Source organism: Octodon degus, unplaced genomic scaffold (genome assembly GCF_000260255.1).
Source record: "Octodon degus isolate 3935 unplaced genomic scaffold, OctDeg1.0 scaffold00297, whole genome shotgun sequence".
Taxonomy (NCBI): domain Eukaryota; kingdom Metazoa; phylum Chordata; class Mammalia; order Rodentia; family Octodontidae; genus Octodon; species Octodon degus.
Window position 1 is genome coordinate 48,876 of NW_004524873.1, and position 13,325 is coordinate 62,200.

General features: G+C 46.8%; 1 protein-coding gene across 1 annotated transcript; it reads left to right on the forward strand.

The window, feature by feature from the left end:
* Positions 1 to 3,996: 3,996 nt before the first annotated feature.
* Positions 3,997 to 12,666, forward strand: Slc46a2 (solute carrier family 46 member 2). The gene is made up of 4 exons (XM_004647270.2): positions 3,997 to 5,322; positions 6,938 to 7,021; positions 7,381 to 7,537; positions 12,069 to 12,666. Exons 1-4 carry the CDS (start codon positions 4,194 to 4,196, stop codon positions 12,124 to 12,126), a joined length of 1,428 nt encoding a protein of 475 aa, XP_004647327.1. The 5' UTR covers positions 3,997 to 4,193; the 3' UTR covers positions 12,127 to 12,666.
* Positions 12,667 to 13,325: the final 659 nt, after the last annotated feature.

Below are 13,325 nucleotides of genomic sequence, written 5' to 3' on the forward strand. Positions count from 1 at the left end.
TCCTTTTCACTCCATGTTGCTAAGTGATATTTCATACATGGTTATACTGATAACAGCCCTTGTAAGTCTTGACTGCTCATGAATAATAAATACATACTGTTGGCATGAAAAAAATAAAAGAGAACAACGCTTTCCTCATTGGTGTCACCTACACGTCCACTATGAGTGTCTCTGCCCCTCATGATCTAGATGAGATGGCACCTTGTTTCACAGCCTCTGGGACAGATCAAAGCCTGTCCCAGACTTCAGCCAACTCTTGGGACATTGTGTGCTCATGGTCTCTTCTTGCTTCTGTCTGTGCTCTGTATGACATCAGTCCAGATATAAGTCAGCTCTTTCCCCAGTCTCCCCCAAAATAAAAAGCAAAGAATCTCACTGACACCAAGCATTCATGAGCAGGCTTTTCTATAGAACTGAGGAGAAGGGCGATTATGGAAGAATCCCCATGCACCTGAGAGAGAGCCGTGGAAGTCTCCACCAAGTTGTGCTAGTTTGCCTTCCTATGGAGAATGGAGAATGGGTCTCTTCTCCCCACAACCTCAACAGCATTTATCATTGGGGGGCGGGGGGTAAGGCAGAACCTCAGTGTTGGTTTGATCTGCATTTCTTTGATGATCAATGATGCTAAGCATTTTTTACATATTTATTAGCCATTTTTCTTCTGAGACGTGTCTGTTCACTGACATTGTGGCATACATATATATAAAACTCAGCAATAAAGAAGGATAGATCTGAGTCATTTCTAGGAAAATGAATGGATCTTGAGACCATAATACTAAATGAAATGTCAGTTGTAGAATGTTAAATATGTCATGGTTTCTTTAATAGGAGACCTAAAATATAAATAATCTATAACGGAACTAAACAAAAAAAGGGGATACAGATGAATGTCCATTTTGTATCTGTGTATTCAAAGTGGTTAGGATAGATATATAGCTACACTCTCTTAATAGAGGGATTTGTTCTAATAGTGTTTGTGGATAGGATATCATGTCTGCATCTTGTACAGCAATTAACCCCTAGGAAAAATGTATGCAATGGGTTGATTATTGAAACTGTCCTACTAATTTGGTTTGAAATTGTCTCATTGCTATTTGTTTCTCAATAAAATTATGGGAAAAAAATAAAAAATAAAAAGGACAAAAAGTTAAAAAAAAAAAAAAAAGGAACCTGAAAGAGAAAAATAGAATCTGAAGGATATGATAGATACTGGGAAAAGGGAATGAACTTATTCAAAAGGAAAGAGTTACTGAGTTGAGGAGAAAAAAAGGAAAAGAATTGAGGGAAAGAGATTAATTTATGTATGTAAGCAGGATAATTTGAGCAACTGTACTGTGAATTTCTGCTGGTCTATGGAAAGAAACTTAATGCTTTAATTTATTTCATCTCCTTTTTTCAATTAGTACTTTTTCTCTTCTTAATCTCTTATACATTTCTTTCTCTTTTCTTCTTTCAATTTTACATGCATATATCTGGGAATATGCATAGCTGATTGGAAGACAACACTGTATTACTAGTACTGTGAAATTCATATTACTTTATTAAGTGAAATTTTTATCACTTGTAATTTTTTCTGTTTTAATTATAATTTTTACTCTTTAAAATTAAAAAAAATCAGTTTTGAAAAAATATATGTAAATAATCTAAAGAGAAAACTCAGAGACATGTTGAAAAAGCAGGCAAGTAGTCTTTGTAGAGGTGGAAAGAACTGTGGAAGGAGGGAGAGGGCTGGGAGGGAGGATGGGACATAAAAAGATCGAGATGAGATGAGATATGTACAAGTTTAAAGAACTCAAACTGAATGCAACCATGATATATTACAAACATAAACTAATACAAAAAAATTTTTTTTAAATTCAGACCAACACTAAGTAAAAGTCTCCACTAAACAGTTCTATTATTTTAACATCTCTGCCAGTCATCCTGCGGCTGGGAGCTCCTGTCTGGTAGTTGTACTTCCTTCCCACAAGTCTGTTCCTCTTCCTTTTCTCTGTTCTGTTCCCTCGCTGCCCCTTCCCTCACTAGGATGTGAGGCAAGTTCCTTATGCACAGAGCTTCCCCCTTCTGTGGGAATACCCTCCACTGCTGAAACCCAGCCTGAAGATCTGCCTTCTAACTTGACTCCACCTTCTAAAAGTAATGCAGTTACCTTGAGCTAGAGATTAGATCCACAGCAGGACTTCACTCAACTTGCTGCTAGTCTGGGCCATAGAAGATGGCCAAGGCCTAGCTTGATCAGGGCCTGCAATTAAAGATAGAGAGGGATTAGGAACACAACAAGAATAATCTAACCCAGAGTAGGTGAAACTGGGAGAGACAACTGTCCGAGATTAGTTCATTTTAGGCTGCAGGATTCAGGTCTCAAGTGTGGAAGGGCCCCAGGGCTGGCTGGCACCCAGATGATCTAGAATCCCCTGGATCTGTTCTAGGTCTCATGTGTCTCTCTCAGATGCCCTGAAAATTTTACAAAATGGGAAGAACAGAGATACCATATACCTTCCCAGAAAGAAGCAAGATTATCCTGTGATGTCTGAAGCCCCCACATAGATTCCTTGATCAAGCGGCCAAAATGATCCTTATGGCCCATCTAGGGCAGGACTTGAGGCAGAAGCCCCGCTGGTGGAGAGTCCACGCTGGCTTGGGGCCACTGCTGCGAATGAACTTCAAGTTGATCTTGTGACCATACTGGATTGTGGAATCCACCTTCCCCCATAATCCTCCCATCTCTGGGACCTCTGTTGCTCAAGGAGCTGGCTGCGTGGGGTGTTTGCTGCAAACTCCAGAAAAACAGCTTAGGAATAGAGTGGGAGAAGGGGTGAAACCAGTGCAAGGAGACGGGGGGGGGGGGGGGGGGAAGAGGAAAGATGCTGCTGAGCCAGAGCCACAGGTTCACCCCAAAGCGGGGAACTAGGTGCATCTTCTTCTTAGTAGAAGGCAGAGTTCTTGGTCTGGAGGTGAGGGCTGGGCAGTGTCATAGAGGGGTGGAGAGGAGACCCTAGCACACCTAAAAACTGCTGCCTAGGGGCCCCATTTCTACACAGCACTCATGGGGCATGCAACTCCTACTCCCTACATAAGGACATTATCCAATTAGCTTAACTCTCCCTGCAGACTTGAGGAAGACTGCAGGGAGATTGTGGTTTTTGAGTCTGAGTTCCTGCACACCCAGTTGTCATAGCTGTGTCAGGCTTGAAGCTGGAGGGACAGCCTGACACAGGCTGGGTGTTTTTTGACTCCCCATCCCTGGGATGGTCCCAACAAATTTGATTCTCTGTGTATTTTGACCTCCGCACCACCAGATTCTCTTTGCGGAAGTGTGTATCCAAAAGAGGAAGCAAGGCTGCCTCAGAAGCAGACCTCAGCCCACACCCAGAGAATGGGGCCCTTGCTTTAACTCCAGGGGAGGTGACCCTGCCCTCTTCATTGTGCTCAAACCTCTGCCAAAGAAGTCGGTTTCATCATCTGGAGGGACTGGGCTGGGAGCTGAGGCAGGAGCCCCATAGGTTGAGGGTCTGTGACGGCTTGGGGCCACCACCACCACGGATCAGTGTAGACCATCTCAAGAGTCCTTTCTCTTGGAAGAAGTCCTCCCGAGCCTACAAGACTAGCTCTCTACAGCAGTGGGTACCTGTTGCTCTTAAACTCAACACACAGGACTTCACAGCACAGCCCCAGCGGAACCCTAGGCAATCCACCTGCGCCCAAACCTGCCTTCCCCGGACCGGACCTTAGAATTTGGAAATCCTCCCAGGGGTCCCTGTCAGCCGGGCCTCACCCCTGCGCCTTGGGGAAGGCCCTAGCCACCGCAGGAGGGCTCGGCACGCCCGGCTGCGGGGAATTCGGCTCCCGTCAGGCGGCGGTGCTCACAGGAGCCGCGTGACGGGCGGCCAGCGGGCGGGGGCCCCTGGAACCTGCCCGCGTAAGGCTTCCCTGGGCGGTCGCCAGCCCAGTTCCGCCTCGCGGGCGGGAGCGGGGGCGGAGCGCAGCCTTTTGTAGCTTGGAAAGGAGTGGCGAAGACCTGGCGGTCTTGACGGCTGGCTTGGCCGCAGCTCGCACGCTCTGTCCCCGGAGCTCATCCCGACGCGCGGTTTCTCCAAACCGGCCCGGAACGCTTTCCATCGCAGCTGAATTTGAGAGATCATCTCCGTGTCACTTCCGCCAGCAAGCCACCTGTCCTCTATCAGACAGGACACATGGGCCACGAGGTCACCTGCCCGTGGAGGGGTCCCCTGTCTCGCCTCCAGATGAGGACCTGGATCGAGCCGGTGGTGGCCTCGACTCAGATGGCCGCCTCCCTCTATGACGCAGGGCTGCTCCTGGTGGTGAAGAAGTCCTTCGGGGCCGGGAACTCCTCCAACCACAGCACCACCCCGTCTCCCCGCGGGGCTCAAGAGGACCAACAGCAGAAAGCCATCTCCAATTTCTACATCATCTACAACCTCGTGGTGGGTCTGACGCCCTTGCTGTCTGCCTATGGGCTGGGCTGGCTCAGTGACCGCTACCACCGCAAGATCTCCATCACCGCGTCTCTGCTGGGCTTCCTGCTGTCCCGCCTCGGGCTGCTCCTCAAGGTGCTGCTGGACTGGCCTGTGGAGGTACTGTACGGAGCTGCGGCGCTAAACGGACTGGGCGGCGGCTTCTCAGCCTACTGGTCGGGGGTCATGGCTCTGGGATCCCTGGGCTCCTCTGAGGGCCGCCGCTCCTTGCGCCTCATCCTTCTCGACCTGATCCTGGGCTTGGCAGGGTTCTGCGGCAGCATGGCCTCGGGACATCTCTTCAAGAAGATGGTTGGACACTCCGCGCAGGGCCTGGTGCTGACTGCCTGCAGCGTGTCCTTTGCTTTTTTAGCCTTCTTCTACAGCGTCTTGGTGCTGCAGGTCCCCAAGCCTGTGGCCAAGCCCAGCAAGACGCTCCCCAGCCTGGATACTGTGTCTGGCACAGTGGGCACCTATCGCACACTGGATCCTGACCAGCTGGATAAGCAGAGTGTAGTAGGGCACCCTCCATCTCCAGGAAAACCAGAGCCCCCCAAAAGTATCATTGCCCTGCTCTTTGTGGGTGCCATCATGTATGACCTGGCAGTGGTCGGCACAGTGGATGTGATGGGTCTTTTTGTGTTGAGGGAGCCTCTGAGTTGGAACCAAGTGCAGGTGGGCTATGGTATGGCTTCCGGGTACACCATCTTCATCACCAGCTTCCTGGGTGTCCTGGTCTTCTCCCGCTACTTCCAGGACACTACCATGATCATGATTGGCATGGTCTCCTTTGGGTCAGGATCCCTTCTCCTGGCCTTTGTGAAAGAGACATACATGTTCTACATTGGTGAGTCTGGCGTTCTTGGGGAGGCAGTACATTGCTGGCCCTCTGCCCACAGGGCTGACACCAGGAATACTGTGGTCTTGGTTTCCTAGCTCTTTACCAGGGGTTGAACTTGCCAGCGAGGAAGCACAGGGAATCAGGTCAAGTGCACTTGCGTTGAATCTGTTCTGCTGATTGAAATGTTACCAGCATGGAGCCCGTGGTTCTAGGGGGCCAAGAGGTGTAGTCAATGGTGCCTGGAGTCTGCAGGGAGGCTTGGGGATGGACAAAGTTGAGTTTCTTGGGTTGGCAAGATAGGCAAGCACACAGGGACCAAGGTTCAATCCCTGGCACCACATGCTGCACCAGCCCTGCCCCCTGGGTGGGCTGAGCCTGCTGGAAAAAAAAGAAAAAGAAAAAAAACAAAGTTGAGCTTCTTCTTCCCATGTTTTTTCAGTACTGGAGACTTAACCCAGGAGCACTGATGTATACCCTCAGCCCTCTTTTTTTTTTTTGAGACAAAAAATAAAGGCTGGCTGCAAACGTTCAATCCTTCTGCCTTCACCAAGTTGATTGGATTACAGGCATATGCCAGCTTCTTCGCATTTTTTTTTTAAGATAGCCTCACTGTGCATCTCAGGCTGGCCTTGAACTCATAGCAATCCTCCTGTCTCCGCCTCCTGAATGCTGAGATTATGGGCATGCACTACTACATCCAGCTTCCAATTATAAAGGGATAAAACATTAAGTAATCCAGCCAAAAAGGTCCCAACAGAACTTTCTACAGTAGCAGAAATGGCCTTACAGTAATCCAGTCTGTCCCATACAGTAGCCACTTGCCACATGTGGTATTAAGTGTTTGACATGGGGTAGGGCAATTAAGAAGTTTATTTCATTTTAATTAATTTAAATAGTCATGCATGCCGAACAGCTAACATATTGGAAAGAACAACTAAAATGTTACCAGAAGGCTGTTAAGCACTTCAGAAAAACACCTAACCAAGTGCAATATAACCCCTGGCCAGCTCCAGTTAGGAAGGCTACTGCTAAGGACGGAGTCTAAGGACAGAGTATGTCTCTCCCCTTTCCTTTCCACCAGTCTCCCTCCCACCTTCTTCTCTCTCCCCACAACTCCCTCCCAAACTCAATGCATGGCTAATTAATAGGGACGCGTGGCAACTGCCATGCGGGACACACTTTCGGAAGTGTTCTACCAAAGCACCTGGGATCATCTCCCCCAGATGTTCACGTATGGTGAGGACAGGTACTTCTCTCCTTCAGAGGCTAGGAGCAGAACCTTGTGGCACTTTGGTGGTGGTGCTTTGGTGGTGTCAGCTCTCCTTCCCCAGGAACCACTCCACTCTGCCAGTACAAACCAGACCACCTTTGCTGTCAGTGTCTTTGTCAATGGTGCCCTGCCACCTTGCAGAGTTGTACCCAATGTGAACAGCTTTGTCTGACCACAGAGAGGGTCTCAATGAGGAGGGCACTGGTCTGCCAGCAGAGAGGCTACTTCTTCCAAGTCAAACATGTAGGGAATGTAGGGGAAAGGACTGGAAGGGAGCCAGGCTTTTGCTTCGTTCTGATATCTTTTCAAGCATAGGCTGCGGTGAAGAGTGTTATTGGTGATGTTTTACAGCACGAGTAGTCATGCTGTTTGCGCTCATCCCCATCACGACCATCCGCTCAGCCATGTCCAAGCTCATCAAGGACTCCTCTTATGGTAAGTGAAAGGAATCTAAGATCTTCCACCCGAGGCTGTTTCAGAGCTGTTGGATTTGAGGCACAGATTTGCAGAAGACCCACGAGAAAGTTCCAGAAGCATCGTTAAATACATTAGAAACAGTGGTTTCCAGCCAGGACACATAAGAGAGTGAAAACAGCTCAGAAAGTCAGTCACTGAAAAGTCACAGAAAGATACTTATCCACAAACTTCGGGATGATGCAGCTACGAAACTGGAAAAGAGTCCTTGGAAGAGTGAGAGGTTCCTCCCACTCCAGGGCTCTCCAGAGACTTCCTAGAGAAAAACAAGGAGAGAGAGACAATAGGACATTTCTTATTAACCTCTGTCCCCTTCACAGGAAAGGTGTTCGTCATACTCCAGCTGTCCTTGGCTCTGACTGGAGTGGTGACATCCACTGTGTATAACAAGATTTATCAGCTCACCATGGACAAGTTTGTCGGCACCTGCTTTGCTCTCTCCTCCTTCATATCCTTCTTGGCCATGGTCCCAATTGGGTAAGAGAGGAGCAGCCTCATCGTGTGACCTGGTGCCTGGTGTTTAGGTGAAGGGCTGTGGGTCCCTGTCTAGCCTACCATGGCAGGATTATTTGCTCTCAGTATTTTTGCAGTGATTTCCGTACAAGTTCTCTCACCAACAAAAATGTCCTCCCACAAGCTGATAATCTAGTTATCGGGAAATTACCCCAAAACACAATTGAATGAAACAGGCTGGCTCACTTCCTGGCAGTTTTGTAGTGACAATTTATTTATAGGCACTTTGTGTACAGTACTTCCTTATAATTGGAGGCTGGTATTAGAAACTCTGAGCCCCTCAGATCTTTTTGTTTGGCTCCCTTTGGGTGAGAATGACCCTGCCTCCTTTCTAGTGCTGTTTTCTCGCTGTGTCCTGACAGGGCTCTGTGCTCCATATACAAAACCTCCTGGCCATTGGGCTGAGTGAGTGTCCCACAGAGCCTTACGCAGTTTCTTTGACTCAATGCTGGGAGGTATCAGGCTGAGAAGTGAAAGATAGCATGGCTGGTCCTCAGCTGTTAGTCAAGATCAACAGAAGAAACACACAGTACGGTTCTGCCTTCAACCAGCCCTGCCCAAATAAGAGTGTGAGTCACAAAGGCTGGCCACATGAGTGCTTTACATTTGTTACAAAGGAGTGACAGGTGAAACTCATTGTAATAATGTAGGCAGTATCCAAAATATCATTTCAACATGGCATCAACTTACAAAATTAATCTAGAAGATATTGTTTTATTTTTAAACTGTCTTCACAATCTAATTATATATTTTATATGTATAGTACATTTCAATCTGGACTAGTCACATTCCAGGCATTCAGTTCCTCTTGTAGCTAATTGGGAATAATATGGGAATATTGGATGGTCCTCCTTCAGACTGTTAAGCCCTGTATCCCTTATCCTGAAGTGAGCTTCTCTCATGTATCAGTGCTGCTTGGCCATATGAAAGGAAAAGAGGGAGGAAAGGATGGAAGGAGGGATGGAGGGAAGGAAGGAAGAGAGGGAAGAAAGGAAGGAAAGAGAAACAAAAGGGAGGAAGAGAGAAGGAAGGAGGAAGGGAGAAAAGGGAGGGAAGAAAGAAAAAAAGGCTAGACAGACAGACATACGGCCACAATAGGTAGAAGTGATTTGCTACATGAAGGCTCTATATATTGGCAATGACATTATTATAGACAGCAGAATGGAAAATAATTGAAGATAAATTAAATGAGGACAGTAATAATGTGATTTTTAAAAATTTCTTCACATTATATCATAACATAGGTCTCCTGAAATAGGAGCCATCAATCATTGAGGTTTCTGGCTTTATTTTTTTTTATTTTTTTTATTTTTTTGGCGGAACCAGGGATTGAACTCAAACCCTTGCGCTTGCCAAGGAAGTGCTTATTCCACTGAGCCATCTCCCCAGCCCCTCTGGCTTGCTTTCTTAGTTGCAAAAAATAAACCTGGCACACATTAGGCCTTAGGTTCAATCCCCAACACTGTCAAAAAAAAAAAAAAAAAAAAAAAGTGGAGAAAAATATGATATGAAGATCAGGCAACTGAGAGCTTGTACAAACATAGGGCCATGATGGAGCTGATTTCCCAAGGTGAGGGCTGAACCAGCTCTGTCCTCAGGCTGTCCAGCCTTCAGGACTAAGTCGTGGCTGAATAGGCTGGACTGACTCTGTGAGAACTACCATGCGATGCAAGTGACTCAGGTGCTCCAGCTCCGTGACCCAGTGAGTAATGGATGAGCAGCTTTGCCCTCTGAAGAATCTTCCAGTCCTATTTCATTGGCAGTTGGGTGAAGTAGTTTCTTTAACTTAAACACCGAAAACCAATAGAAAACAAGTCTAACTGGCTAATGCGGATCATAAGGATAGAAACACACAAAAGCCATGAGAAAATCAGTAATTTATTCCTTTCTGCAGTTTCATCTGTTTTCACTGTGCTGAGTAGGGTGTTTTGCTGGACTGGCACAATCTGGATCCACTTCCTTGATGCTAGGAGAAGTCTCTGGACTAGAACTGCCAACAGCCTGCTTGCAACAGCAAGGGGCTGTGGCCCTGCCCTTTCCTGGCACCCAAGCGAGCCATTATCATGCCACTGTGAGGACCTGCCCTCTCCTGCTGGCTTTTTTTTTTTGCCTGCACTAGGAAGATGCTGAGGAAATCACTGCATGGTTCTATCCACACTCAGCCAAGGCTTTATGCTACACACAGAAAATAAAGCCATCAGAAGAGAATGGTCGCATTTTGCTCTGGGCTATCTTCTCATTTGAGATTCATTCTCTAAACAACGGGAAGTACTCCCAAACTTCAAACTGCCGTTTTTATTTCCGCACTTGGGTTTCCTCCTATTCCTGCTCCCATTCCACTCTCTACTATCCCAGTACAAGGCAGCATCACCCACCTGAATGGGTAGAATCCTGAGAGTCACCAGGATCCTTCCTTTTCATCTCCCCCCAACTCCAATCCATCAGGCCTCATTAATGCTATCTCCAGAGTATGCCTTAAACACATGCTTTCCTTTTTATCTCTCCTGCAACTCTTCCTAGTGGAAATGGCGATGAAGTTAAGGTCACCCCTGACGAAGTTAACATTGAAACCATTCTTCGCATATCTGTTCTTGTTTCCTGCCCATTCCACCTGGTGGCCAGAACAATTATTTAAAGTATAAATTGGATCATGTCATGTGTCAAGGCTCTGCAGTTGGCTTTCATTTCTCTTAGGATAAAACTCAAATGTCTTATACATTTTTTAAAAAATCTTTTATTTATCTATTTATTTGGTACAGGGTCTCTACACAGCTTAGACTTGTAGTGATCCTACTGTCTCAGCCTCTCTCGAGCTGGGATTATAGTTATGTGCCACCTTGTGTGGTTCTGGGCCGGCATGGCATGTGATACTAGAGACTTAACCCAGGTCCTTGTGCTTTCCAGGCAGGTGCTTAAATGGCTGAACTATCTCCCCAGCCCCCAAATGTCTTATGATAGCCCACAAGGTCTTACATAATTGCACCTGCCAGCCTCACTCACCTCAGATTCCAGCTACTCATCACTCGCACACACCCTTCGTGTTCAGCCATGCTCCTCCCTTTCCTCGCCAATACATCTTTCTTCACCCAGTGAGTTGTGGTCATAACCTAAACAAGGACTCTCCTAATCCTTCATCTGAGTTAAATCCTTCTATTATGCCTCCCCAAAGCACCGTACATTTTTCCTTCCGAGAATGAGAGTTGATGACCATGTAGTGATTACCTCTTGAGGATGCTTCCCACTAGACTGTAGGCTTTCTGAGGCCAGAGACTGTGGCTGTTTGGCTTACCATGTGTCCTCTGTGTCCAGTAGACAGCCTAGCATATAAGAAGAAGTTCCCCTTAGGGGCCGGCCAGATAGCTCAGTGGATAAAAGCCCCTGCTTAGGCAGACGCAGGGACCAGGGTTTGATCCCCAGCGTGCCATGCCAACCCCACCCCCGGGGGACACTGAGATGGTGATTGACACTGGGCATGGTGGCACACACCGGTAATCCCAGTGCTTGGGAGGCTGAAAACAGGACCCTGTACTAAATATATATTTTTTTAAAAAGTACTCCAAAAGGATTTGTTTAATGAATGAATGCTAAGAAGAGTATGACATTTACAACCCATACTACTTACCACTCACATCCCAGAGCTTCCTGGTGGCTGAACATGAAGTTAGGAGCTTGCCAGAAACCCACGGTAGGAGTCAGCAGTGAGGGCTACAAGGCAAGTTCTTGAGGTCCTGTGCTGGCTGCCTCCGAAGTCTTGCCTTTCCGCTTGCCAGTCACATAAGACAATGAATTTTATTTTAAGTAGTTAACTGCTCCTCCCAGTAGGGCCCAAGGGCTCATGGGGGTTGGGACCTTTCTACAATGCTTTCCCTTAGAAGGTTTCTATTTAAGCTCACACCCATGGGTGACTCCAGGTGCTAGGGATCCATCAAGAGCTATGCTCTAGCTTCGAACCTGAGGATCCTGAAGCTCACATGGAGAAAACTGGTTCTCAGAGGCTGAAGGACATGATGCATCACACAGATCTAAGACTTCGACTAAGAGCTCCTAAGCGTTAAGACTCCATTGGTCTGCTATTGCAGAACAAGGTTTAGGAGATAAAGGGACTAGGAAGGGAGAAGATGAGGAGCTAGTTCTTGAGATTAGCAAATGTTTATCTTGATTTTGAGATACAGATGAGAATTCTTCATCAGGCAATAGATGCAGATAGATTCTAGAAAACTGTAAATCTAAAGTGCTGATGATGTGTAAAACAGAGGTCATTTTTATGGGACAAGAAAGAACAAGAATTGGAAGAAGCCCCAGGCCATCCTTCTCACTTAGTGTAGCATCCTGGTGCCATAATGGGTTTAGCCTCTCACTCAGATCTCCCCAGCATAGCCTCTCATCCTGAGATAGAGTAGCCAGAGACATCTCCAACCTTGGCTAGGAAGAAAAGCCACACCCTTGGCCCCACTCCAGCCATTCTCTTCTAACTGTCTGTTGTAAATTCTTACAGCATTGTGGCCTGTAAACAAGTCCCAGGCTTGCAACGTGAAGACAGGACAGAGAAATGAAGGTGCAGATCTGCAGGAGTTAAAATCACCAGCAGTAGCTGGCTCTCTCAGAAGACAAGGAAGGAACCAGAGAGCCAGTGACCAAAACAACTATGAAACAAGAAACCTAAGTTCCAACCAAAGTCAGCCTGCAAGTAGCTCTGGTTCAAGGGTGCCAGGTGGTCGGAAAGCACTTTCTGGGTGATAGAAGAACTTTCTCACTTTCATATGCCCCTATTAGGCAGGGGCTAGGTTCAGAGGCTGCAGACTGCCATCCCAAGCCCTAAACGGGGCTTGGGCTCCAGCTGCCACCAGCCAGCCCTGTTTCTTCCAGGTACTGTTTGGATGGCTCTTACACAGGACTAATTGGTCACCTGGGTGCTGTGCTAAAGTCCCACGGGGATACAAATGAGGCCTGCATTTTCAACAGCCTGAAGGAAAGGGATGTTTTATAAGAACAGCCAGTAGTTTGGGATGAACAATACCTTTCAAATTAAAAATAAAACCTTGAGAAAAAAAAAAAGTCAGCCTTCTTTCCTGGGCCCTCATTAGCTATGGAAATTCAAGAGCAACAGAGCTGTTCAGGGTAACAGCACTGAGGTGGTTGTTTTCTTTCTTTTCTTTTCTTTCTTTTTTTTTTTTTTTTTTTTTTATGGCAGAACCAGGGATTGAACTCAGGCCCTTGCATTTGCCAGGGAAGTGCTTATTCCACTGAGCCATCTCCCTGGCCCCATGTCATGCTTGTTTTCAAGGAGTAAACATCAGAAGATTTTCTTAGTGGAGTAGTCAGTTGAATACTTTCAGTCAACAATACTTTCCACAGTGGAGGGTGCAAAGGGACAGGATGTATAAGAGCCATTTTATTTCAAGGTACGTATTTCTCTTGTCTATTTTACTTACATATTAAAAGCAGACTCACCTCTCAATAAAGTCAACATTCACAGTGTGAATGTGTGAATCACTCTTTCCTCTTACCACTACAGATATGGCCTTCTTATAACTGGGGTGAAACACAAAGCTAGAGCTAGGGAAAGCATTTAAATGTCAAGGCATTTGGGCTTAGAGACTTTGTATCTGTAATCTTTGCCAGGAAATAGACAAAATCTTATGGCCTATCTACTAAGGTTCAGGCTTCATGCTAGGTGTGGAGATACAGAAAATACAGGAACGACTCCTGCCCTAAGAGAGTGCAGTGAGCAGGTGGTATGCACAGAAGAGAG